Here is a 27324-nt window from a genome sequence, read left to right as displayed (position 1 = left end):
AGGCTCGGGGGATGGCTGCAACCGGATGGCTGCTGCCGGCCGCGCCCCGCCGCCAGCCGTTGGCGGCCGCGGGCGGAGCGGAGGCGGGCGGGTTTGAAAGGGAGGCGCCGGCTGCCATGTAAGCGCTGGTCGGGCGGCGCCGCGGGCCGGAGCTGAGCTGGGAGCAACCAGCGCTCCGAGCCGGCCCGGCGGTGCCGCCCTCGCTGCGGGGATGGGAGCGGAGCGCGGCGGCCGGCGCGGAGCGGAGCTGCCGCGCGGCGCTGAGCGGACGGGGGGGCGGCCCCCGGGGAGCCCCCGGCCCATGGCTTTCATCATGATGAAGAAGAAGAAGTTCAAGTTCCGCGTGGAGCTGGAGCTGGACGAGCTCTCCTCCGTGCCCTTCGTCAACGGCATCCTCTTCTGCAAGGTGCGGCTGCTGGACGGGGGCAGCTTCAGCGGGGAGTCCTCCCGGTAGGTGTCCCCGAAGCTCGCAAGGCGAGCGGCTGAGGGGCGGCAGTCCCAGCCGGGCCGCGGCCGCCCCTTTCCGACGGGCTCCGCTCAGTCCGCACCCCGCGGAGCCGCGTCCCCTCGGGAGCCCGGGCGGCCGCCTCTGCAGCCCCCTCTGCCCGCTCCTCCCGCACGGGGCAAGGCCGGGGGAGGGAGCGGCCGCGCCGCGGCTCTGCGCACCAGAGGGAGCCCCGGGGCTCCTGGCGGCTTCGGTCCCCAGCTGGGGCAGCGGAAAGGGGAGCGGGCGCTCACAGCTCCGGGGACACGGCAGCTTGGCAGCAGGCAGGCTGCCTGGTTGCTCGTCCCGTCCGCGCCACCAGCACCAGCAGAACAGATGTGGGAGCGCCTGCAGGCTCCTCGTCTGCGTGGCTGCTCGCTGCTTGAAGTCGTAGCACTTTAAAATACGGGAAATGAATCTGTGAGTGAAGGGGGGTTGTCCTAAAGAAACCGGTCGCTTGTGCCATAACGTCCTGAGCTGTACAGCTGATTGTGCGGTAACAGGAGGGGAAGAAATTTCTTGCCGCCAACTTGGAGTTCGGAGCTGTCCCCTGTCAACGTGAGCTGTGCGACCTTGGTGTTTTATCCTGTTGGCCACTGGATCTCTGTATTTCGTTCTGTGGATATTTACACGGAGTTGACATAAATAGCTTGATGGAAAGTTCCTCTCATTTCGTGTAGGTATTTGGGTCATACATGTTACTTTGTTCATGCTTAATTCTGCAGTGCAAGTGCGGCAGTAAACAGATATCTTTTTCTCTTTTTTTTTTTCTTCTTATTTTGTCCCTCAGCAGTAGAGCTGTCCTATGCTGTGACAGTGGCTTTCCGATCTGTTGGTAGTGATGGGCAAACACAGTGCAAGTGGGTTAATTTTTTCCAGGTGCCAGGCAGAGGCAGAACCTTGTCAATAGCAGGGTTGTGCTGTGGCTTCTGGTCTGGGGAGGAGGAAACTACCTTCCCACTACGCTTGTTCACGTTGTATAGGTTATAATATTACTTTAATGTTATTATGAAAAGGATTTACTGAAAAATGTCTTGTAGAATGCTGGAAGCAGACAGAAATCAGTAACAAATCCATGAATATTAAGTTATTTTCTTATTAAAATACTGCTGTTACAGAGCTTGCTTAATTATCTGCTTTTGTGTCTGCAAATAGAATTCATCAAGGCCAATAACAAGCATAAAAAAGGAACTTTGGCCTAAAACATCCTCATTTACCCATTCTGTTATACTAGCATGTATAACTGAAGACTATTTTTTTTCTGTACAGGGTGTTCAACTCATCACTTTCCTGTCCACATTTCATGTCTCTTCAATGCTTTACTTGTGACCAACTTCTTCAGGACTCATAAATGATGATAATCATGATTTTAGGCACTAATGTGCCATTACTGTCCTAATGCAGCCCTTACTGCCTTGAAGTCATTTTCACAGGCTGACAGGTCATAATATCTCTATTTTAAGTGAGTTATTTCAGCTGAGATGAAGTTTTTGATACCTTAGTGTGATCTTAGCCTTTTTTTGCCTTGCCTGTTTACAAACCTAAAAATAAAAGCTTGAAAGCATACATGCATATCTCTATGAATGTGAACAGTGTATTAGAGTGAAATATGACTGACAGGAGGTAGTATGTGTATGTAGGGAGTGTCAGCAGAAGTGTGATGATGTAAAAAATTGTGTTGAAGTATTGTGCTGGAGTCAAAGAGGCTTTGAAATTCTTCCGCTTTCTTTTTTGGAGGGTATGGCTTAAGAATAAGAAGAGTGGTAAAACATATGCTGGTATGTCAGAGTCCTTGTGACTGTAACCGAGTCCATTCCTGCTGGACTGAGAAGTGTTGAGAGATGCTGGTAGGAAGGTAAAGAATTCCTCTGCAGCGATCCTTCAGTGTCAATTTAGGGAGTGCCTTTGCTCTTGGCTTAAGAATTAACAGATGGATTTTTCACAGTGGTGATTCAGCAAAGGTCTGAATAAATAAGGATGAAATGAAGCTAACATTAGAGTGGCAGGATTTCAAAACTCATCAGTAGTGAACTTTTTTTTTAATGGCCATCATCTTCTAGTTGCAGGCATTTATTAGTTTCAGTGTGAGCTGGCAGTCTTATCCTTAAAGTAGTGATCTTTTTAGTGTTATTGAAGAAGACTGAAGAATTCCATTGTGTTTCAGAAGGTAATGTACAAACTCATTTCAGATAATGTATAATACATGGAGATACATAAATAGCAACCATAATCATTTTTTTTTACACATTACTATGGGTTTTTTAGTTTGTATGTAGTTTTTTAAAACTCCAGTTTGTGAACTTGTATTTGAAACTTCCCTATGTGTATTTGTGAATATTTACTTTAAAAAAAAATTCTGTATATTATAAAGCTAAATGCTTAATTACCTGACAAAATATTCAGCTTTTTAAAGTAGTCTCATACTGTCAAAGGACACTGAGCAGCCAGGTAGTAGCAGCATTTAAACCTGTGGTGAATGTTTGAGTGTGTGTGCAAGAACAGGACCCTGGAATTCTAGGGAGAATTCCAGGGGTTATAAGCTTTGACTCTACAACATGGGAAACCTTTAAAGAAGTTGCAGAAGGGGGGAAGGTTTTGCTTGGGTATTTTAGTAAATTGCCAACCAGCAATACAGTGTAATTCCTGCCCTCCCCTTTTCGAAATGGCTTTCTATATGACTTCTGGATCTCTACAACAGTATTTTTAGATTTTTTAGCAAAGGGTGGGTTTTCAGCAAATGGACTGTGGATGCATGCAAAGTTATCCTAACAAACCTCATTTTCTTTTATAAAACTTTCTAGCTTGAGCCTGGCTTCCTATGTGGAAAGACATCTTGCTACAGTTCTAATTTCCCTGGGTCACTGACACTAGATATTTCTCTCTGAAACTGGATACACTAGAACAGGATATTTGTGCAGATTCCAGGATACTATGTATCTACACACTGCCTGGTCGTAAAATACTGTGCATATAATGTCTATTGTACCATGAAAGGACGGAAGATTATTCTAGGGCAGAAATTACATCTATTAATACATTGAAAAGAAAAATACTATTCTAAGTTATAGACTTGACTAAATACCAAGCATATTTATACAAAGCTACTCTAATTCAGACATAAAGCCACTGAAAGTACAGGCTGTCTGCAACTGCCCTCATTCTAGCAGGCTGAAGAAATAATTGATGGGCCCCAAGAGCAGATAACTGCTCACAGGCTGAGTTGTTGCTCAACCAGCAGCAAAAGAACATACAGGATATGAGGAAATCAAAGAAATTTTTGAAAATATCTTATTTCTTGAGGGTGTACTTTCAACACTGGACCAGATAGGTTTAGGGTAGAGTAGCTGTAAGCCTGGTAGTTACATTTTTAGCCCGATTTCCACTCACGCTCAAGGGAAGGACTTACTGGTTGTTGTGTTCTTATGACTGCAGTCTTCAGTTTCGTCATATCCCCTGCCTTTGAGATCTGATTTCTGACACTTCAGGGTGCTGATGTTTCTCTTCTTTCACAAAACAACATTCAAAACTAAGAAGCTGACTGTCATCAGTATCTGTGTGACCAGACAGAATAGAAGCAGCATGAATATATTCTTATTTCTGAGGGATACAGGCTAGAGTATGGAATTGTCTTCTGTAGAAATTGATTTCTTATCATTCAGATAAGCACTTCTTACTTCTAGTTATGCTTGGCTACCTTCTTCTCGGCTGACTAAAACTACATTTATTTTTTGTGACTCCACCAAGTACATTTTCTGCCTGAACAAACTCTTCTAATTGCTTTTAAACCATTGTTTTCTGTGTTGCTGCTATTGCATTTGAAAGGGAAAATTTCTTCTGACAGTAACACAGCTTAACCAGCTTTCTGTTTTTAAACAAAAGCACTTGTTAGAAAAAACATACCTGTCATACGGAAGTACTGTTCCTATCACTCTCATCTTCCTGTGTGATGTATGAATCCTGTTGACAGTCTTCAGAGCTGGCAATGGATGATGCCACTTCTAATAGCTTTTCAGCTGTAATCAAATTTGCAGTTGGATAAACTGAAACAAAGTTGTAAGATGCTGTGAGGAAAATTGGTAGAGAGATAAAAATCCTGGCTTGCAATTTTGTAGCTGTGCTTTTCAGCACTTAGTGGTTTCTCAGTTGTGAGTGTGTTGGTCAAGCATCTTACACGCCTTGTCCTCTGTAGAGACGAAGATGTAAGCAGGAAAAGTTCTCAACACAAATTATGACTTTTAAAATGTAGCTTCTTTGTACCTCTTCAGCCTTTCACTAATAGTTACAATAAAATGTGTGTAGTCAACAGTTTCAGAAAATAGGTTTGAGGAAGGTAACATGATGTACAAGGACTGGACAAGAAACAATGTTTATACAGACAGCATTTTTGCATGGGATGTAGCTGGTTATTACAGATACAAAAAGGGCTCATTCTTGTGAGGCTTTTGTTACTGTAACTGTAAGTACTGGTAAGAGATACAGCAACAGCTAGCTTTGCAGGAAAACGTTCCTGAAAAGAGATGCGTGACAGGCATCTGTCAAAGAAGAGGGTGTGGAAGGAGGGAAAAGCTTTTATGCTTGATGTGTCTGGCTTGTGCAGAAGAAAAGGCACTTTAGTTTAAAAGAGCTGGTGGTGATGTTCTTGTCTTGTTTGTTTTCCCTCTGACCCCAGCACAGTACCTGGAGCATAGTATTTTGCTGCCATAAACTTGTTACTTGCAAGCAGCATGGCAACTGATTCCCTTCATATTTTAAAGACTACTTCTATTCATGGAATAATGTAGGGTGGAGGGGAGTGCTAGAGATCACATAATCCAAGTTCCTGCTCAAAGCAAGACTAACTTAAATCAGGAAACTCAGAGCTTTGTCCTGTCGACTTTAGAAAATCTGTAAGAACAGGGATTCCATTCTTTGTAGACAACCTGCCCCTCTGCTTCATCACTTTTATTGTGAACTTTTTTTCCCCTTATTTTATTGGAATTTCTCTTGTTACTGCCTCTTTTCAATTCTCTGTTCCCCATTAAGAAACGTCTGGCTCCATTTTCTCTCTAACTCAATAAAGATGGCTGAAGGTGACAATTACATCTTCCTTCATCTCTTCTTCAGATTGTAAAAATGCCATGTTTCAAACTTCTCCCACATCAGGTGCTTCATCCTCCTCATCTTCAACTCCAGACCCTCATCTCACATCCCCTGGACTTGCTTTGGTTTATCAGTGTCTTTCTTCTACTGTGAGGCACCCCAAACCAGACACAATGCTGCAAAAAGAGTATCACAAATGTTCAACAGAGGGGAAAAATCACTTCCTTTGAACTGCTGGCTATACTCTTGCTACTGCAGTTTGCCCTTCATGGTGCTGATTCCCTTTTTGGTCTCTGCATTTGCCTGTAACCAGCAGTATTTCATAAGTAATGGTATTCCAAAGCATCTGTTTCAATGTGATGATTTTTATAGGAAATACTTGACATGAAATGTTGCTATTTCAAGATGTAACCTGTTTATTATGAGTAAAAACATGTGCAATAGAAAATGACTGCTCTATTAAAGTTTTGCGTGTACTAACAGCAAATTAAGTGGGGAGTTGTACACTGTAAACAAGTGGAGCTCTTCCTGCAGAGCCAGCTGTTTGCTGATCTGCTTAGTGCTGAAATTTGTGAAACATTTGAGCTCTGTTTGTAAACGCCTGGTTTTGTTCATTTTTTTGCAATGCTTAGGAAAAAAATGTGTTGTTGGAGAGAATATATCTTATATAACTCAGGCACAGAGAAAACACAGAATATTAAAGGAAAAGTAAACTGTATTTCTTCTTGAATATAAAAAATAAATGGAAGCTTCACATAAGTTTACTACTACAGTGTGAACTTTGGAGTTGATGCTCTGATCTCTAACTTCAAGAGATGCACCTTTCTATATGAAGACTAAATTTAGCTTTCTGGTTATCAAATAACAATTTAAGGTATAATTTGGTATTTGAAAAGTTATAATGAATGTTTTTTGCTCTTTTGTAGCTCAGTGTTCTTTAAAGATAATGATGTTGGAATTGTTGCATGTATGGGCAGCATGTTATGTTATGTGTATTAAATGCATAGAATACATTTGAATGAAACTGGTACTGGTGCTAAATCTTTTATTTGCTTTAAAATACCTGTGCTAATTTCATATTTGTCCATGTGTTTGGTTTTACTTCCATCATCAACTCAGCAGTAAAGATTTCTGATTTAATTTGAAAGTGAAGGATCTCTTTGTTCTGTGATCTTGTTTAAATTTTTGATTGTGCATACAGTAGAGATATTAAAAGAAAAGGCATGAGTAAACCATATTGTTTGACATTTCAGCTGTGTGAATCTAAACCAAACAAGAAGACAACACTTCTGTGTATTAAGAGTAGTTTCATTCTGAGGATCCTAACACTTCACAAATACCAACCTATTTGGCAGATCCTGGGAGACTGAATAGCAGTGCACAATGTTTTGCTTGAAAGTGGACTGATAAGATGGGAGCTCAGTTGCTCTGGGAGCCTGCTGCACGGGTACCTGTAGCTTTCACTCAATAGTGACACTGCACAAATTTGAAATAAAGTAGATTTTTGGTAAGAGGGGTGCAAGAGGGTGTTCTCTTGCATGTCAAACCATTATGTGTTCCCTAGTATAAATGAGAACTCTATATCCAACAACACCTTCCTAATCCTAAAGATAGCCTAGGAAAGGTCAAATCTTGCTGTAAAGTACCTGAACCACTGAGGGCACTGAAAGTGTGGCTGATAAACTGCTAGATTATAGGCTAATGCCTTAATTCCTGTCTCTTGGGTGGGATCATGGCATTTCGCATTCTTTGTTAGGTGCTCTGGTGTTCTGCAGAAGGAAGATGTTTGCTTTTATTTATTTTTATATATATAAATATATCTAAGAATGGGATATTGTTCCCATTTTAAAATACTATTTTCTATGCTAAAAGTAACTGTGTTATTTCAATCTACTAAATGCTGTATTTGTGTAAGAAGTACAGAGCTAACTGTACTGAGTTTATTCAGCCAAGGGCTGATCAAAGGCAGCTGTTAGAGTAGGTGAGAAGTTCATGTGTACACCCAGAAACGAGTACAGAAAAAACACAGAGGAGGGTGGGGGAGATAAAATAATATCCTGCCCCAGCTACTCCAAGGCCTGTCCCAGGAGCCACTGGCCCATCAAAGGCCCATTTATACAGGTGAGGGGCAGATGGGTAAATGAAATTATGGACCTGGTGGAGGGGACACCCTGTCTGGGCCTCTGCCAGCGCTGTCCCAGGGGAGCCCCAGCCCCACTGTCCAGGCAGAAAACCCATTGTGTTGTGCTAACACCAAAGCACCTTTGGGACTGAGGGGAGTTGCTGCATAGCGCTGTGAGACACATGATGGGATGCAGGGGAAGCAGCTTATTATGGAAAGTTAGGAGAGGAACTAAAGGAAGAACTTAGGTCAGTGGGGGAGGAGCAAATGTGGGGAAAATAGAGAGGTAAGGTGATCAATGGGCCAGTTAGGTGAGAATAGCTTGCTGGTTTGTATATTTGTCTGTTTCTAATCCGTGCAGTCTGTTGTCTCTTCATCTCAAAGTACCTTCTAACTTCTTCCTGGGTGAAGGGCTCTCTGTTTAGTGTGTATGGGGTGTGGGGGGGGCTGAGTGCCAGCAGCTGGAGTCAAGACTCTGCATCAGAGGGCCCAGGTGCCTGTGGCCAGCAACAGGGGAGACCTGAGTGAATGGACTTAAGTGCCAGCCACAGGAGTGGTACTGTGGGTCACAGGGGCCCGTGTGTTCATTGTGTCAGCAACTGAAGTGAGTGAGAATCTTGGTGCCAGCAGCTGGCTTGGGATGGTGGGACAGATCACCTGTGTTACACATATATGGGTCTTGCTAGCAAACCCTGTCCTGTTCCACCAGAGCAGGGAGCGGGCTGAAGCTGCTGGTGCCGTCTCTGCGGGTGCTCTCTGCGTTTGTGTGTGACCTGTGTGTGGGTGCTTACCAGGAGCACATCTTCACCCTCACAATGGGCTGGATCTGGGGAGTGGAGCTGCAGCAGCCTTAATTCTCTTGCATTGTCTCATCAACATTATATATTTTCCCCTGAAAAAAAGCAAGAAAAACTTGGCCAATACTGGAAAAGCTGCAGTTGCTCAGAGAGAATTCTTCTAAAGTCATTTTATTCACTGTATTTTGGATTTTAAGAAACTGGCCTCAATAATTCTTAGAAGTCCAAAGCAACTCTCCTATCAAACTACCAGTTCTAAAAAACAATTTTAACAATAATATTCTCATTTACTTCATGGAGTGAAATAGCTATTTTTTTTCAAGGTATTTATAGTGCGTAGGCAACTCATGTTCTGTACAAAAGCTTTAAGATGTCTAAGCAAACACCCCTTTCCTTAACATAAAGAAGCATACTGACCCAATTGATTCCAATGGTATTGCTAGAAGCAGCTTCATGTGAAAGTAGTCTGACATAAAGACTGAATGGCCTCTTAAAACAAATGCTTCCAATTTTTGTTTCTTTGACCAAGGAGTCTAAAATAATTGCAGTGGAAAAAGAATCTCTTTTAGCCATATGGGGGTGATTACGTTAATGTTATACTTGGCTGTCTAGAATAATTCAGACAAAAACCTGAAGAAACATTTTCCTAACTAATGAAACACAGTATTTTGGTAAATGCCCACAAAGAGTTTCAGCTTCTTTATTTCTAAGCCCCTCTTGTTAAAGCTTTTCTGTTTGGTGAGAAGGGATTTTTCACATGACATTTAAGGTCCTTAAAAGTGATTTATTTTTGTGTTTGTGGCTATTTGCTGAAACAAGTAATTAGTCATATCTTTTATCCATGTGGAAATGAACAACCAATCTGTTGGTCAAAAAAGAGCCCATCACTTTTTAACAAATTGGGATGAAAAATTGGTTGGATTAGGATTTATTTCTTTTGTGTTGGTTTTTGTGTTTTCTCTTTTGTGGAAGAGAAAAAACAAGACTTTCCATCATTCTAAACTACAGTTATGTACAGCACGTAAAATGCATACAGAAAAAGACTTGTCTACAGCTGAATTCTTGCATTTGAAATTTAGTCCGTGTGAAATTGTTTCTCTAGAGAAACAACACTTATTTGTTAAACTGCTAGTAACTTAACCTATGCTTTGGAAGCAATTATCTCAAAATATCTATCTATTCAATTTATTTGTAGTTAGGTCTTACAGGATTAGTGAAGTTACACCAAAGCATGACAACTTAGTATGTATTTGAATGCATCTTAGTAACTAAGATATATTTTGATTCATAAAACAACTGGTTTTGCTTTGCATGTGGTAAAGTGACTGTGAGGCTCAGAGGAAGCTGACTCATAACGGAAAGCTTTCTCCAGCCTGCCCTGTAGCGTCGGCCCAATTGCCAAGAAGTTATCTGGGTTCATTTCCATAGTAACCAATCAATAAAACTGTTTATTTTCTAAAGGCCTGGCACTTGAATTAAGACTCTTAAAATATTAGATATTATCCTCAATTAAAAGTTAAGTGTTCTGATTATTTGACTTTTTTTCTGCATGAGAGGAATAACTTGCTGGTGCTTTTCTTCACACAAAAATTACCTTCATGAAAATGGGATAATTTTTTTCTTTGTATAATGGAATTAGAAGAACTGTTCCAGGGGGCAAGGGGGTCTGGTTGGGGTCTTTTTGCACATTGTGTATGAATGTTCCAAATATATTGATTTTTTTTTTAAAAAAAGTTTGACAATATGCCAGTGAAAGAAACTAACAATAGTTTTTTGAAGTCCTTATGAGGAGGAAGGGGTATTCCCGGTTTTACCTGATTTTATTTTTACGATAATTAGAGCATCAGTATGTATAACTGAGGCACTCTTACTGTAACTTTTAATTTCTTGTTTGTAAGAGAACTTAAAAACCCGATTGTCCTATTCAATGTCTATTAAATTACCTGTGTTATGAGTGGACTGAGTCTTCCAAAACTGTAGTGGTTTTGTGCTGTCTTCCTTACCTGAACAATTATATACCTATAGTAGTATTTGTATGTTGAAATAAATTCACAATGCTTAAAGGTTTTAAGGACACTTACATTCACCAAGCAGATGTTACTTACACCTATCTTGTATTTACAAACAAAAATACTACATTTAATGTTCACTAAATTGTATTTTACTATAATGTTAGTGATCTCTGGAATACTATATAACTGTACAATGTAAAGCGGCTTTGACTGTAGCTTGCTGTAGAGGTGGAAAGCTGTTCTGAAAAGCAGAAACATAACCTGAACCATTATACTGAGTTGCACAAAGATTTTGGTACATGATTTTGACCTTATGAGTTTATAGAAACATCTAGAAAATCAAAGGCATTATTTGTAGGAAAAAGTGTTATTAATAACTGGAAATATGACAGATGTAAACACACTACAAGAACTTGCTGAAATTATGAACAGGAGAAGTGATTCTGTTACTGGTCGTCCCAATGGTATCCTGGGTGATAAGTGACGTGTGTAAGGGTGATGACAACTGTCCTAATTGTGTGATGAGCAGATGCTATGGGAAGGGATTTTCTGAGCTTTATGGATGACAAGTGACCACTTTCAGTCTTGTAGCATTGTCTTATAGCCTTATAACAAATAGCAGAAAATCTATATTGCTCCTACTTTCCAAAAGGACGCTTGAGACTGTTTTGCAGATATTTTTTGGATGCATAGTAATGTGCAAATGCTCCCTGTGGATTCATGGCCATAGCTGATATGCCTTGATCTGAGTCTAAAGATAGAGCTTAAGGCAAAGAATTGTTAAGAGTTCTTGCTTTTTCAAACTTAATAAAGGTTTGTATAATTGCATGCATTTTAGTATTGATACATATTTCTGGTAAGATTTAATTTCAGTAACTCTTTCTAGTAAAAGAGAGAGCTGGCTACAACAATCACTTTGTTTAGGTGACAGCATTTTTAATTATCCTCTTAATGTAGAAGTTTTTTAATTATAATGTTATGTTCAAGTCTATTGTCTTTAAGTATCAACGCAGGCCAGTTGCTTCTGGTGCTCCCAAGAGGACATTAGCATTGTTTCCTAAGAGCTTTTAGCATTCTCAGTCTATCCTGATAGAACTGTTGACAGAAGGCTCAGAGTACTACAGTCTATTTAATGACTTAAGATAGTGACAAAATAGCCCTTCTCTATTTGAATAAAAAATCTGTAGCTAGTAAAACTGATGTGGTGGTGTTTTTAAGAGAAAAGAGGACCTGCTATTCTTTCATTTTTAGGATAAGCTCAAAAGGTTACTTAGAAAAAAAAACAACTGAAACCCAATTCATTTCTAAGTTACTGGACCACTGTGATCTGCAGAAAAAAAGCATTCTCAGAAGTTAGGTTATCTTTAAGCGCAGCATATGAAACTTATGAATATGCAGGCCCCAGATATCCATAAACTGGATAGCTGTGTTCTGCTCAATAGTGGACATCTAGTCAACTATTTTCTTTGCATGAGAGTTGAGCAACTATCACATAAGTGCTACAATAGATGTTCCCAAGCCTTCTACATATCACAAATGCTAGCAGTTCTCAAATATCCCTTTAAGGTTGTATTTTACTTGATGACTTCTTTCTTAAGCCTGTTTCCAGTAGAAGATGCAGCTATTAGTAATTCGCCTTTTTTGAATTCAGGTTCTATTTTGGATTTAAATAACTCATATACTGGCAGTTTTGGATAGTTTTTTTCCAAAGCACAGGAAAGTTTACAATGTAAAACATAACGGATAAAACATAACGGGTGGGTAGCTAGTGGTGTACAGAGGCTGTTCCTTTTAGGTCACATGCTTGAATATGACTCAGCGTTGTATCATCAGAATCCGTTAGTCTGCGATCATTAAACTGACTCATTTCAGGCAGGCTAGTTTATTCCTACCTTAGCAAGTCTCGGTGCCAGTGAGCACTGTAGCTTGCAGTCTGACCAGCACAGCAAAAAGAGCTTTTGTGGGAGCCTTGGGATTCATCATTTCTCCACAGGTGATGAACTCTGACTCCAACTTCTGTGGAACCATAGAATCCTACCTCTGTTACAGATGTTAGACCGGATCTTCACTAATAAGCTGCTGCAAGAAGTTAATAAAAAAACATGGAAATGTATGTATTAGAAAAAAATGGAAGAGAAAGAAAAGGACAACATTACTTTAATATGTGAAGACTGCACTTGAAGCATTAGAGTGGTAGAAAAAATTAGCACAGTTTCTCCACAGTTCCAAGTTAAGAAACGTGAGACTAGAAAAGAGCTTTTGATCATTGAGGAGGGTCCCTCAGAATCACAGTCCTTATGTTGCCTGTTATTGACAAACTAGCTACCATTGTCTTTAATCACAGAATGTTAGGGATTAGAAGGGACCTCAAAAGATCATCTAGTCCAATCCCCCTGCTGGAGCAGGAACACCTAGGTGAGGCTACTCTGGAATGTGTTCAGGCGGGTTTTGAATGTCTCCAGAATAGGAGACTCCACAACTTCCCTGGGCAGCCTGTTCCAGTGCTGTTACCCTCACTGAGAATAAATTTCTTCTCATATTTAAGTGGAACCTCTTGTGTTCCAGTTTGAACCCATTATACCTTGTCTTACCATTGGTGGTCACCGACAAGAGCCTGGCTCCATCCTCGTGACACTCACTCTTTGTATATTTATAAATGTTAATGAGGTCAGTAAGACCTTAATTACAGTAAGATTTTTTTGCTCCTACTTCTCTTACTTGAAGGCTGCTCTAAAAATGTGCTCTGTGATTTGAGATCTTGTAATTTTCACTTTTAAATTGATTACGCCTTATTTTGGTTCTAATCACTTGTCATTTGACTTAAAGTTATTTGGTCTCTAAAGTGTTTGAATCACTAGTGTATTTTTATCATATGTAATCTTTTCTTATGAGATACAGGAGTTTTCTATTTGTCCTTCCTGTACCTGTTCATTTTTGAGTCTTTTTCAACCAGAGTTACCCAAATAGGATGTGTTCTGTTTGAGTCTTATATAATGACATTAATATAGCTGAAAGCATCCTACATTTTGCTTTTTTTCTCAGCTGCATCAAACTGTCAGGTTGTAACCCTCCTGTGATGAACAAATCCATTCAGATATGTCATCTTCTTTTGCTCTCAAATGGCAAGCTCCCAGCAAGTAGCTGAAATTCTTGTTTGCCCCAAATGCATTATTTTAGATCTGGTTATTGTACATCATCTCCTTTGTACTTTCCTGGGCCTCAAATTTATCTGCTTGTATGATGCTCCGTTTCTCTGTATTGAAAAACTGCTTCTCAGAGATGGAATCTTGAGCACATTCCAAAGCTCAGCAGCTTGGAAGGCAGTGCCTGCCTGGGAGGTAATGTCCAGGAAGACTTCACGCTCCTGAGGCAAACTGGAGAAATCACATGGCTGTTGAATACTTCTGTAGGTCTAATATTGTGTTCAATGTTTGAAACAAGTTATTGGTCTTGCCACACAAAGAGAAGAATGAAAAAGAGTTATTCAGGCCTTGGATTAGGTTTTGCATGAAGGTTTGCACTCTACAAACACTGATTCTGCTGTTTGTATCTTGAGCTTCCCTATTGTATCTTATGGTCCTGATGTATATGCAACTGATACCAAGCATGCTCTCTGTTTGCAGGGAGGTTGTACAGGCAAACTGTGTCCGCTGGAAGAAAAAGTTCTTATTTATGTGTAAAATCAGTGCCAGTGCCACAACAGGGATTCTGGATCCTTGCGTTTGCAGAGTGTCTGTACGGAAGGTAAGTAGCTCTTTTCCTTTCTCTCTGTTTTCCCTGCTCTTTCTTTACCTGTTTTCGTTTAATTTTTAAATGTCTGATAAATTTCATACACCAAATTTTAGCTGCAACCATGTCAGATATTCTATTCAAAATTTCATAGTAATGTTCTTAATTACCTCTAATTCATGGGGTTTTATGTTCTTATTAAAAAGTACACTTATTCCAGCAGGACGACAAAGTAATCACTCAGTCTTTGTAAAGTCACCCCGATAGATACTTCTAGCAAGCAGCAGTAAACTTCAAAGCCTTGAACTGTGCTGAGTACCAGAATTTTGTGTATAGCACTTGCTGCTTTTGGGGCAAGACTCTGCAAGAGCCAAATGCTGGTTGGCATGGGGCACTCACCCTTCCTCGCCCTGCTAAGATGACGGTCTTCTGCTGGCCTGCACTGATGGCAGTATTAATACCAGGTTCTAAATGACAACAGTACAGCCTAGCAAATGTGTCTTGAGCTATTTTAAAACAAATGTTAGTATTTGCTCTTCTAAAAAAAAAAAAAAAACAAAAAAAAAACAAAACACCACAAATCAAACAAAAAATCCCCAGTCAGTATCTTTAAGGGCTAATGACATGTCTTTTTTCTTTTTCTCTAGGAGTTAAAAGGGGGAAAGGCATATGCAAAGGTAAATTGAAGTGTATCTAATTTTGCCTACAAATTGGCTTTTGTTTCTTGACATTTTATGCCCTTTTAAAGTAATTCCAGAATAGTACTCTAATATCCATTATTTTATTATGTGCATTATAGTGACACAGTGGTTTGGAGCTCTTGATTAGTGTGTTTAGTGGGTATAATATTACACCACCAGAATGTGTTCTTCTCTTTCAATTTAGTATGTTGAAAGGGTTGATAAAAGTAAACCCTCCGCTGTGTGTTTAATTTTAAAAATAAAGAAAATACTCCTTGTTCCTTTATCTCTTGAGACTTAAATTTTTAACTGAAAACAGAGCTATGCTGAATTTGACGCTCAAAAGTTTGTTTTCTGCTTTTTGTCTTGGGCCACTCCCTGCAATAGGCATCCTCCTGTTCATATTTGTGAGAAACTGCTGTTGAATGGCACTCAACACTCTGCATTTAGCAAGTACCTTCATTGAGTAATATGCTTACTACTAACTTGGTTATTTTCTCTTAACAGTTGGGATTTGCAGATCTAAATCTAGCGGAGTTTGCTGGATCGGGAAATACCACTCGGCGCTGCTTACTGGAAGGTTATGATACCAAAAATACAAGACAGGATAACTCCATTCTCAAAGTAATTTCTCACTTTTATCATACTTAATACCACTTGTTCTCTGCTTTATTAATTTATTAAGCACTTCATGAAATTTAAACCATATTTGCTGAACCTCTTTCTAGAAGGAAAACTATTTAAAGTAAAAACATCAGCACTGCTTGGTGAGGATCATTAAAATCCATTCAGTCAAAAACAGAACTTCTGCTATTCTTTGCAATGGAGCTGGCTAGCTGTAAAAGAAAAGCTTTCAAAAGGCATTGCTGTTCTAACAGGGATAGAAAAATGGGATGGGGAAACACAACAAAGTCGTTAACACATTCATATAAATGTAGCAATTACATGTTTAAGACTCAACAACTTCCTGTGCAGTTTTTCTAAGAGTGTATCTCTTAATTGGCTTACTTCTCATAAGCCAGCTTCAACACCTCTATGACTCCCAGAACTTGCCCTTTTCTATTTGATAGTAATCAATGTAACAATTGGTGAGTGTTGCTGAAGAAACTCACTCTGCTGTTGTCTTTCATTAGTCCAGGGAGTTTTAAAAACTGAATAAACTGCATTAACCTGAAAATAATTACATACAGAATGTTACAAATAAATTTAAAAACAAATTATTTTCCTACCACAACACTAGGATTAATTTCTCATACCATTGAGAATACCATTAAGCATGCACTTTGTTTTTTTTAAGACAGTCATAGACTTTTTCCAGAAAACTTCTAATTGATGGCTTTGACCCAGCTAACGAGCCTTCTCAATGCATTGTTGTCCTATGGCATTATTTATCTTTTGTGGTTTTACTCTTTCTGATGTTAGTACAACCAGTTCTTGTATGCTAGCAGTTTGTTAAACACACTCAGCAAAGAACATATTTCAGCACCCACTGTTTTAAACAATATTCTGTTTGCTCATTAACCTTTTGGATTTCCTGTCTATTTTTCCCCTGAAGCTATCTTAACTATTAATGATTCAAAGATTCTTCTTGATCTGAGTATCTTTTGCAGAATCTTGTACATGCAAGTGTTATTTCAAATGCTATTTTGTTTTGATTGCATGTGTACTAAGAAAATGTTTTTTTGCATAAGTGTGTTTATTTGCATATGTAATTATGCCATTTTATTTTACTTAAATGTAAGATTTGTGGCAGGTATAACTTAGTAACATGGCTATGTATCACAGACCAATTCCATTTTTTTCTCTTACGGAGGTTTTTGTTTTCTTAATGTGTAGGTTTTGATCAACATGCAGCTAATGTCTGGCGACCCATGCTTTAAAATGTAAGTTTATAAAATACCTGTGTGAGATAGCGTTTTGGTCACACATTCTTTGTTCAGAATTATACTTCTAATTTGCATTTATAAATCAGTCCAATCTGGCAAAAACTTAAAGAAAAAAAAAAAGGCACAAAAAATGAGATGATAGCTGAATAACGGCTAACACAGTAAAAATACCAGTATAAGTATTATAGGTCTCCTTGCTGGTTAAATAGTATATTTTCAAGCAAAGAATACTAGCCTGTATACCTGTAATTAAAACAAATAAACAAACCCAAATCCATTCACCAAAACAAACAAACAAACCCCAACAATCAAAACAACCTCAGCAAACCCCCCTAAAACTCTACCACCACTTAAGAGAAACTGTTTCTGCAGCAAGCTTATATAAATATGGGGTGATCTGACTAATGCTTGTGTTTGGGAAAATGTGCTGTTACACCTTTTATGCACAAGTCCCAAATGATTGTAAAATATTTATTTAAAAAAAAACCCAGACATTTGATATGACTTAGTACAAGTGAAAGCACTTACAGATGTTTAATTAGTAAAGACATTATGCAACTTAGTAAAAGATGCAAGAGGTAACATCTGGAAGAATACACTGCTATATTTTCAGGATTCTTTGATCTCATTGCCCTTAATTTGTAGTTAAGGAAATGTCACAGTTTTGCTAGATAGTGTTAGCTTCCATAACTAACCACAGCACAGAAAGATCACACATGCTAGGGAAAAACCTAGTCACGAGTAAGATGACATTGTTGCCGTCTTCCTAGACTAATAAGACATTTTGGTATGAGGCACCCCGGTTGAACTGGAACAGTGCACCTGGCAAGCTTCTTAATTCCAGAGACCAGCACTACCTTCCTAACCATGACTTAATTATCCTGATCAGTAGGAAGTGAAGAACTCTTACATATCATTTGCATTACAAAAGAGATTTTATAATAACCTAAACATTCATTTTAAGGAGAGGCTTAGAGATATGTATAGAATCTGCTTCCATGAATGCAGTGTGGAATATTCCTCAGTGCTTGCCAAGACTCTTAATGCCACTGCTTTTCTACAATTTAGAATGCTGGTAGACTGGGTTGTTCAAAATATATGTACTTTTCAGTTTTATGTTAATGTTTTGTAATTCTACATGACAATAGGTGGTAATTTTGTCTAGATCAGGTTTAAACTAACTTAGTTGTATTTTACTTGTCACAAGATGTTTGTGGTATGGGTTGATGAAATACTTCCTTCAAAATACACTTGATCGCTTAAGTTCTGGTTTAACTCAAATTTTTCTTCAGTTTACTTCCTTGACCACATTGTTATAATTAACCTAGTAGGAGACAGAATCAAAATGAGAGGATATATTTTTCTTCCCAGCAAATGCAATTAAGCTGTGGAACTCCTTGCTACTACACATTGTGAATACTAAAAGCTCAAGAAAGAATTAAGACACAGTCCTGAATAAAAAAAAAATTGAGGGCTATTAGGTCTAAAACATCTTATGAGGCTCAAGAAATAACTAAGGTACAGATGAGGAAACGTTGGAAGAATATTTGGGAGATACATTACTAGGTGTGCCATATTCTCTTAGCATCTCTTTGCTGCTGACAGAAACAGGATGCCAGGCTAGAGAGGCCTTTGCTCTGAGACAGCACACTTGTTCTCATGTCAGCCTTTTCAAAAACAATCGAAGGCAGAGTTCCAAGTATTGCACATAACTTTAAAAGAAAAAAAATGAGTTTAAGGAAAACAATCTGGAAAAAATTGCTAGCTTCACCCTTGTGTCAATCTCGACCTTTTGTGTAACTTTTACTTCAGTATGGATTAGGGGTTTTGTTCAAAATACTCTCATAAACTGAATTTAAACTCATCATTTATCAGATTAATGTAGACAATCAATGTCCCTCTGAATAATCCAATTAAAAGGGCTAATAATCTTATACAGGCTTAATCTGTAGCAGTAATCAGATATGAAGTCTTTCTTAAGTGAAAAAGATTGTGTTTAAAATGAAACGAGCCTGCAGCTTCAAGAAAAGCAGCATGATCTCCTAACTCAGTCTGAGGTGCAAGTTACTTCATGTAACTCACTATTTGTAGGTTTTATTAGGACAATGGAGAACTGTTTTCTATAGCAACTAGAGACTTTGTGCATTGCTGCTGTGGCTGTATCCTTACCTTACCGAGGAGATCTGAGAATGTTGTCTGCACCAGTCTAGCTCAGGTGATTCACTGCAGGAACTCTTCAATGTCCCCTTGCTCCACTAAAGGTCCTTTCTCAGGTCTTCTTCTAACCTTCAATAAGAAGAATAGAACACTGTGAAATCTCATCTTGTGCATACTGAACAAACTGCAAGAGGGTATTATCTGAATTTGTTTGATTGGGCAAAGCTCTTCTGTATCCCTAGTTATTTAGCACTTTTTGAGTCAGACCTATTAACAAATACTTCACTGATACTGATAAACAATTTATCAATTATTAGTTTTAAAACAATGTATTTCTGGTCTTTACTGGCTGGTACCAAAGTAGTTGAAATTAGTACCTAAATAGTATGCTAGGTCCCTAGGAAAAAATCTCCAACTGAAATTATTCAGACTTGGCATTTTCTTCCAAACTGATGATATAACCATTTCCTGGAACATTAACCTTTAATGCAAACAGAACAAACATTTATCTAATCCAGATGTTCTTTATAGAAGGAAAAATAAACCTTAAACAATTTCACAATCTGAAAACAGCTACATATTTTACAGAGAAGCCTAGAAGGCTTGATGTTTGATCTGGAGTTACAGCCCCGAAAGCATTCAGCTTTTGCTTTTGAAAGTATGTTAGGCAATTAAGTCACACAAGCATTATATTTCCAGAAGTGCTTTTTCTGTTTCTCTCTTTACTTTCAAATGTAACATCAGAGGGGAAATGCTACTGTAGATAGAGGCAGCGACTAAGTTATTGAATATGTCAAATCTAAAAATGTCAACAAATATCCATTTGTATGCAGACCAACAGTCTCTTCCCAAAGTCACAAACAACAAAGCATTATAAAAACCTGTACGTAACATCTTGAAATGTATTTTAGCTATATTTGCTTGCAAGAGAAGATTACTTTTTTAACTTACCATCTTGCCACATGTTCCATGAAGTACTGTACTATATACATCCTTAGCATGTAAATTATTTTGTGATTCATATCCTTAAATAAAATAATTAAGACCTTCAAACTAAACACATATCACTCCCCCAATCATCAAAAAAGGAAAAGCCTTTCCAAGGATCCCCAGAAGCCTGAAGACTGAGGGCTGAGCAGGTGGATTCTGTAAAATGTCCTGAAGCTCAATAGCAAAAGGTTGGGGTTGGGCGGGAGGGAGGTTTGTGTTGTTTGTTTGTTTGTCTTAACAGTGGGCTAGGCCGTATGTTTTCAGAAAAAAAAAGTTGCAAGCCTATTAACTTGAAGCACAGTATGAATTATGCTAGCTTACTTGAAAAGTCTGTGTTGATCAGTCTGGAGGGATTACAGCAAAAACGCAGCAAATCTTAACCACCTTCTTCTTGCAGGCCGCCTTCCACGGCAATGTCGATTGCAATTCCTGGGGAATCAGAATCTTTGCATGAAGACAGGAAAGGTGGAGAAAACTTAAAAGTGGTACATTTGGGCATAGCAGGTATAAGATAATGCTCTTAGTTTCTCACTTCTTTTATAACTGGCTTCATAGCTTCAAGATGTACAAAATACTTCAGGATGTACAAATACTTCAAATCTTTGACACACAAAGAAGCCTTTGGTTATGTGTGGAGATACACTCCCCCAGGTAACATCAGTGGAGTCACTCTTTTTTACTTTTGTAAACAGTCTATTTAATGGAAAGAAAGAACAGAAATCAGACTGATACCCTGCCTTATTTTTAACATCTAAAATATTTCCTTTTCTGTGTGACACATTTCTTGATTTGCTTTGGATTTGTGTTTTGAGTGAACATTTAATTTGGCCTTTCATTTTCAACTTATGAATCACAGGGATATGCATAGCTGCGTAAATTTTGAGTGGTGAAAGTCTGAAGTATTATTTAAAATGTAAGTAGTTACTCTGAAATTCAGAGTATTAGAAAAAAATACTATTAAAACATTTTATTACAGGTTGGAATTTGGGGTGGTTTTTGTTGTTTGGTTTGGTGGGGGTTTTTTTTGTTTTTTTTTAACAAGTTTCAGGCTCTTACACAGCTTATTAATTTTTCACCCTAAACACAGTTTAACTTGTCTTAACCACAGTTACTTTTTCAGCCAAAAAAAAAAAAAAATCTAGCACACCATTCTACTCTGGTACTATGGAAAGCACGCTGATGATTATTTTACTTTTTAAGGAACCCGTATTTGTTAACATACACGGTATTTTTGGCGCACTTGAATCTTCAAAGGGTTTGTAGAAAACCAGTGTCAAGTCCCTAAGCCCTCTGGGAAATCTGACATTTGAGTCTAATCAAGATTACAGGTAAAGTAATAACAAAACTGGCTTTAGCAGCAGTATCTGGCTTGCATGTGTTGCAGATGTCTCATCAAAGAGTGCCTCAGTCCCAGACAACCTTGGTGCATATGGACATTCCAGAACATCAAGCTATGCAAGTCAGCAGTCAAAATTGTCAGGTAGCTGTTAACAATTTTGTTATTAATTGTTTGGGTTTATTTACTTTCACAGTTTTAGACTGTAGAAAGAAGTATACTCTACTTGTTAAAAAAAAAGTTTGAAGTTGAAAGCTTTTATCCTAGGCGTTTCAAGCGTGGGGAAGGTAACATTGTTTTCCCCTTAAAAGCACAATAAATTATCTGTTCAGATGTGAGATAGCTTTTTCCCTTAGGTCCTTCCAATCAACTTATCTGAATGAGATTTTACCTCTCCCATGTGTAAAAACAAGTAACTTACAAACGGAGGCTTAGATCTAACAGCTGAAGGGGAAGTAATGACACTAAGTCATTATATTTGTTAGAAAGCAAGAGTTGTTTAGAACAAAAAGAAAACAGCACGTGCTGGAATCTAAAACCCAAAGTTCCCTAGCTGGTAAATGCACATACATTCATCAGGGTTTTGAAGTTTCTTTATAAGAAGACAAACACAAATTCCACTTTCAGGATGGTAAAATACAATTACTTTGGCTGTCAATAAGATACCTAACGTAGCTCTCCTGCACTCTCCCAACAGGATATAGCACATGTCACTCCAGGTCATCCAGTTTGTCTGAGCTCTGCCACAGGAGAAACCCCTCAGTGGGCAGCACCTCCACAGGAATTGGGAGTATTCCAGAGCCATGTGAAGAGGCTGAGCCAAAAGCAACTGAAGCTAGTATTGATACATCTGTTAAAGATGCACCATCAGAAAAGCTCTGCCGGTACACTTAACTTTGAAAGCCTTACCTAGCAGAACTACAACTTAATTTACTATATTGCTTCTAAGAGGTATAAACATATTTATTTTTGCAGACATCCTGTAAAGCAAGACTCTGTGGAGTCACAGCTGAAGAGGGTTGATGCTACCAGAGTTGATGCTGATGATATAGTTGAAAAAATACTCCAGAGTCAAGACTTCAGTTTAGACTCAAGTGCAGAAGGTATGGAGATAAACAAAGCAGTTTAGGGAAAACTGATGCATGTCGCAGGCCTTAGGAAAATCCACCCTTTTCATAGCTCCTGTTGCTTGTAATCATAAGGACTGTACATATGGATCCCTACATTTTCTGCTTCATCCTGTCTCTCAGAAGTTGAGAAGACTCTTGCTTGACTCTGGTAACTTCCCCAGAGAATGATTTTAAGCCTGAAAAGGACAGGGGAAAATCTCTGAGGAAGGTAGTTCCTCCAACCTATGCCATGTGAAGTTTTGTTCTTCATTAGTTAGAAACGTTTGCATCTGAAAGTATCAGTTACAAAACTTGGATATTTAAAATTACTTAGTTTTAGCTAGGGCATTATTAAAGGAAAATAACGTATGTTAATTCCCTTGCTTTTTAGAAGAAGGTTTAAGACTATTTGTGGGACCTGGTGGAAGCACTTCTTTTGGAAGCCATCATTTACCTAACAGGTATGTAGCCTGAACAACAAACAATCCATAAACAAAACTGCATCTTATACAGCAATTATTCCGTACATACATTCTTGAACTTTATATCTTTCTATTCTGTATCATTTAAAGGCACCAAAATAACTAGATTGTAATATTTTAAAACAAAATGTGTAGGTTAGTTCCAAAATAAAACTGATGTGTCAGCCATAAGAATTATAACTTTCAGAAAGTCTCAGTTCGAGAGTTTTCAGATATGAGCAGTGTTTCAGTTGGGACACAGGAAACAGGCACCAGTTTGATGTCTTAGCTCTACAAATTTACCAGGTTACTCTCTGGAGCTGGAAGAAAGTGTTTTACACATCCACCTTTACAGTATCAAACTTTTATGTCTTCCTGCTAACAAACCTAATTTTCCTTCAGTTTGGCACACAGCTCCTCCTGTTTCCATGTGCTACACTATTACTGTTTCAATGGCTTTTTCATCTTTCAACTCCTGTAGTCCTAAACTCTCTCCTTTGATAATCTCCTTCAGATTATCTTCTTGTAATTGCTTTAGAAACAGGGAGATCTTTTTTCTTCTCTAAACCCTCTTCAAATACTCCGTTCTATGACTTGACCTGAATGTATTAGTCTTCTCAGCTGGAAAAACATTAAAAACAGGTAATATGCTCTAATACTATGATTCTGCCCTCCAGAGTAACTCTTAAGATTTTTCTTTATCACACAAAATTAACCTGGCATCAGTATTTCAGCAAGTACTTCTGGAATTAGGTATAAAGGCAGCTGATAATATGCTGAAGGTTATAGAACAAATACATTTTACAAAACAAGCAATACTGGTGGTTAAAAGATAATTCATTGGCTTACTTGCAAACTGGGTACACTCATTTCTATCTAGGATAACATGTATGGTTACAGAGCACACCACAGTAGTCTATAGAGATCTGTCCTAATTCAGTTGCCAGAACAGTCCAAGCAGAATTTTATACTAAGGCAGAGCTCTGCCCTATTAATTTTTGACATAGTACTGCAATTTGCCATGTGAAACAACCCACTATGCTCTGTCATGTGGGCGATAAGACAGTTTTGTAACTGCATTTACAATTCAGTGTGAACAAAACACTGAAAGATGTTTTTCTTGTATCTTAATGTAAGAAGACATACTATTTTAAGAGACATTTGCCTCTTTATGCATAAATGTATATTAAAAGTATTAGCTGTATATGATATGGTTTGGGTGGGAGCGGTACCCAAAAATAATGTTTAAGGAACTATAGAGAAGTCCAACAGTAACTTCTTTTTCAGTAACATTATTTAGCATTCTTCATTTTGACTGTAGTATAACACAAAATGCTTTAATGCATTAAACTGTCGGTAACTCAGCGGCACGGTAATCATGCATATTTTCTACACTTCACATTTAGCTGTTCTGCTACGAGCTATTGTGGTTTTTTGAGGCAGTTAGTTGGGTTTTTTTTAATGAGTAGACTTGCTGATCTGTGATGCTTGCTGTTTAGGTTACATTTAAGTTGAACTAACTTCTTTCAAACATTCTTTCAGAGCAGGATCTGGAGCATATGAACAGGTAGTGATAAAACGCTAGACTGGAATGACAAGATGACAACGTGGAGCTCTGGCGTTGATACTTCTGGTTTTGTTTGCTCTGTTGCAAGAGTTGTGAAAGGCAAAATGAACTCAATGTGATTTTTTTTTTTTTTTTTTTTTTTAAGTAATGGAATGCCTCTTGCTCTTAGAGCTTCACCTTCTGTGGTATGACGGCAATGTTTAGCTATGTATACCTTGTGCGAGCTCTTGGGCTGCTTTTGTAAGCTCTACTTCCTGTTAGTGGAATTACTTGCTTTTTAAGTAATTGCTTTTCTGGAAGCATGATTAACTGAGGGCCACTTCAGTTTTTATACAGGTGATCACTTGTGGTGATGAACCTGAAGAAATGAATTACTCAATTTGATCCTCCCTGCCATTTTAGTCTTAGAGAAGCCAATTACTTCTGCTAAGTCAAAATTAATATCAAGTTAAAATTAAGGCCTCCACAAAACAGCTCAGCTAGGTTTTAACATAAAACCTTGTCTTAAGAGCACTAAGCATAACTTAATTGTAATCATGAACAGCAGAGGTGAACTTCACATGTATTAAAAACCAACAAACAGACCCCACTAAATAGATCTACACTAGCCAGTAATCAGTTGTGTTAATGGTAAATGAAGTCTAGAGGCTTAAATGCATCAAATGTGACATCTGTTTTCAGGCAAGTGACAAAAGAAGTGAGATCACACATCAAAATACTAAAGCATGGTAGTGTATTATCAAGAAAGCCAGCTTGATTGTTTTATCTGGAGTCCAAAAGCTGCTTCCACAAAAACTAAGTTCAATAATGCATGAACCTTTTGATTCAATGGGATGGTACTGTTTACAAACCTAGTCAGTAGTTTACTGCCACTTACAACTTTTTATTGTGGCTTAATCCTTCACAGTTATGGAGTGCTTTGCTAGTTTTTCGAAATTGCCTTGCGGGACTGGGGAGGTACAGGGAGATTTAACTTTTTACTAAGCAACTTAAGCTTTAAAACTAGGTAAACATCTATACTATTATTAATATAACTTATTAAGAGAAGCACTTTATTGTAGATATAATCTGTGCTCTGAAAAAGTCTTACTGTGCAGTAGATTTGTTGAATGCTTCTTCCTTCACTATCTGCCCACTCTTATATTAAGGTCAATGTACTGTATTTAAATTTGCACAAACAGTGATTTGCCTGACAGGCAAGAAGGATGAAAGATCTCTTAACATTTTCATCGATTTTTTTTAAAGGGATGTGTTAGGTGACACAGTTCTAATTCTGGCTTGGCTCTGCTGTATTTAACTGTAAACTAAAATGACCTTGATTTGGTTATGATTAGTTGTATTGTTCATCAGTAAGTTTGGATTAAAGAAAAACAAATACTGTGGCCATTTTTGAAAGCTCTCAATGCTTCAAATTCTGATTAGAGTGATGTTTGACATCCTTTTATTGAAGTAGAAGTAGGCTGCATTTAACAGGTTAAATTAGGAAAAGTGGGATTTGTTTTCTATAAATCTATAGTAGAGTTATTAAACTGATTTTTATTTGTGTTTTTTTAAGGAAATTTAAGATTTTAAAACTTGACTACTGTTACTGACTATGATTAATATGAGCTATTTCTCAGTTATGTTACTTAAACACTTTTATTTCCTACTGTTAGTTATAATCTCTTTGAAGTATTTTAATGGTTAAATAATTGACACAAATATTATATTTTAGTTACTGTCAATAGAAGTGTGGTATTATCCATTTCTGTCCTCCACAGGAATTTAAACAGAAACTACATAACTGCTAGTATACCACAGCATGATACCTTCCTTTCCTGTTATACAACTAATTTGTACCAAAAAAGTCCTACTGCAAGCCAAAAGATGCATGAAATTTGAATAAATTGTTTTCAGTACTCCTTAACACGGCTACACTTGTTGACAAATCTATTAAAATCAGTTCACTTAGGTTTACTAGGAAAAACAGCCACAGTTTGAGGAAAACAGACTTAAAAAAACCCCACATTTTACAGCTACTTATGTAATTCTTAAGGGAATTTCCACAGTCCAGATGTGTGTTCAGTGTTAGGAGACACAGCTAACTGCCGTAGATTGGATATCCTGTTTACTAGAAACCAATTATTTTATTGCCTGAGAAGATATTTTAACTAGGAGGGAAGTTTACATGGAAACAAAGCTTTTAATAAAACGGTATTCTAGTAATTTATTGTTCTCACTTTGAGTTACAACTCTTAAGTGATTCTCTAATTATGCATATTTTAAGTGGAACATAACCTTCATATGTAGATGTAGCATTTTATTTTTGTAAACTGTGTTGTAAGAATACTGGAGACTCTCATATAGTAAACTGTTTGAGATGTGTTGGTTGGGTTTTTTTTGACTGTATTTAAATGCAAATGTCTCAGACATTCAATAAACTCACGTCTTCAGCTTGGAGTATGTTGCTGCAGTTTTTAATGCAGAAATTACAAACTTTACTGGAAGTTTGTGTCCATTTCAGTTTCTCTGCTGCTCTTCAGACTTTATCTCTCCAGCTTATTAAATTTCATCGCTGGTCCATAAAGTATTCAATGGCACCGTTACTAGTACATAGTTTTTTATCTGTCTCCTGGAGAGGAAAACTAATATGTCAGTCTTATACAAATGAAAATGAATTTTAACGTATGAGGCATATTGGTAGGTTAATTTTTAAGCAGGCTCCACAACTAGCAGTAAATGGGGAAAGTGAAGGCACCGTGCATAGTGCCTCCTCACCTTGCAAATGACAAAGTTACCACTACTTAAACTTTCATACAGTTTGTATAACTTTGCATATTACCTTCTTATTTTTATAATGAAACTACTTGTGGTATGTATTTAATTTCTCATCAGTACATTCAAAATAACCAAGCTTTTTGGTACTGCAGTAAGTA

The 27324-nt window shown here is 38.0% G+C and overlaps 1 protein-coding gene across 2 annotated transcripts; it reads left to right on the top strand.

Annotated features, from left to right (window-relative positions):
• On the top strand, positions 1–26848 carry EEIG2 (EEIG family member 2). 2 transcript variants are annotated; one of them, XM_082052342.1, is made up of 11 exons: positions 1–450; positions 14118–14238; positions 14871–14900; positions 15411–15527; positions 16740–16786; positions 20334–20440; positions 21321–21416; positions 21970–22156; positions 22248–22375; positions 22773–22842; positions 24390–26848. In XM_082052342.1, exons 1-11 carry the CDS (start codon positions 212–214, stop codon positions 24403–24405), a joined length of 1158 nt encoding a protein of 385 aa, XP_081908468.1. In that variant the 5' UTR covers positions 1–211; the 3' UTR covers positions 24406–26848. The 2 variants fall into 2 exon arrangements, with proteins under 2 accessions (XP_081908468.1, XP_081908467.1); XM_082052341.1 differs by having other exon boundaries at positions 4–450; positions 24385–26848.
• The last annotated feature ends 476 nt before the right edge of the window (positions 26849–27324 follow it).

Source organism: Streptopelia decaocto (genome assembly GCF_964273445.1).
Source record: "Streptopelia decaocto genome assembly, chromosome: 5".
NCBI lineage: Eukaryota > Metazoa > Chordata > Aves > Columbiformes > Columbidae > Streptopelia > Streptopelia decaocto.
This window is presented reverse-complemented; position numbering and strand designations above follow the sequence as displayed.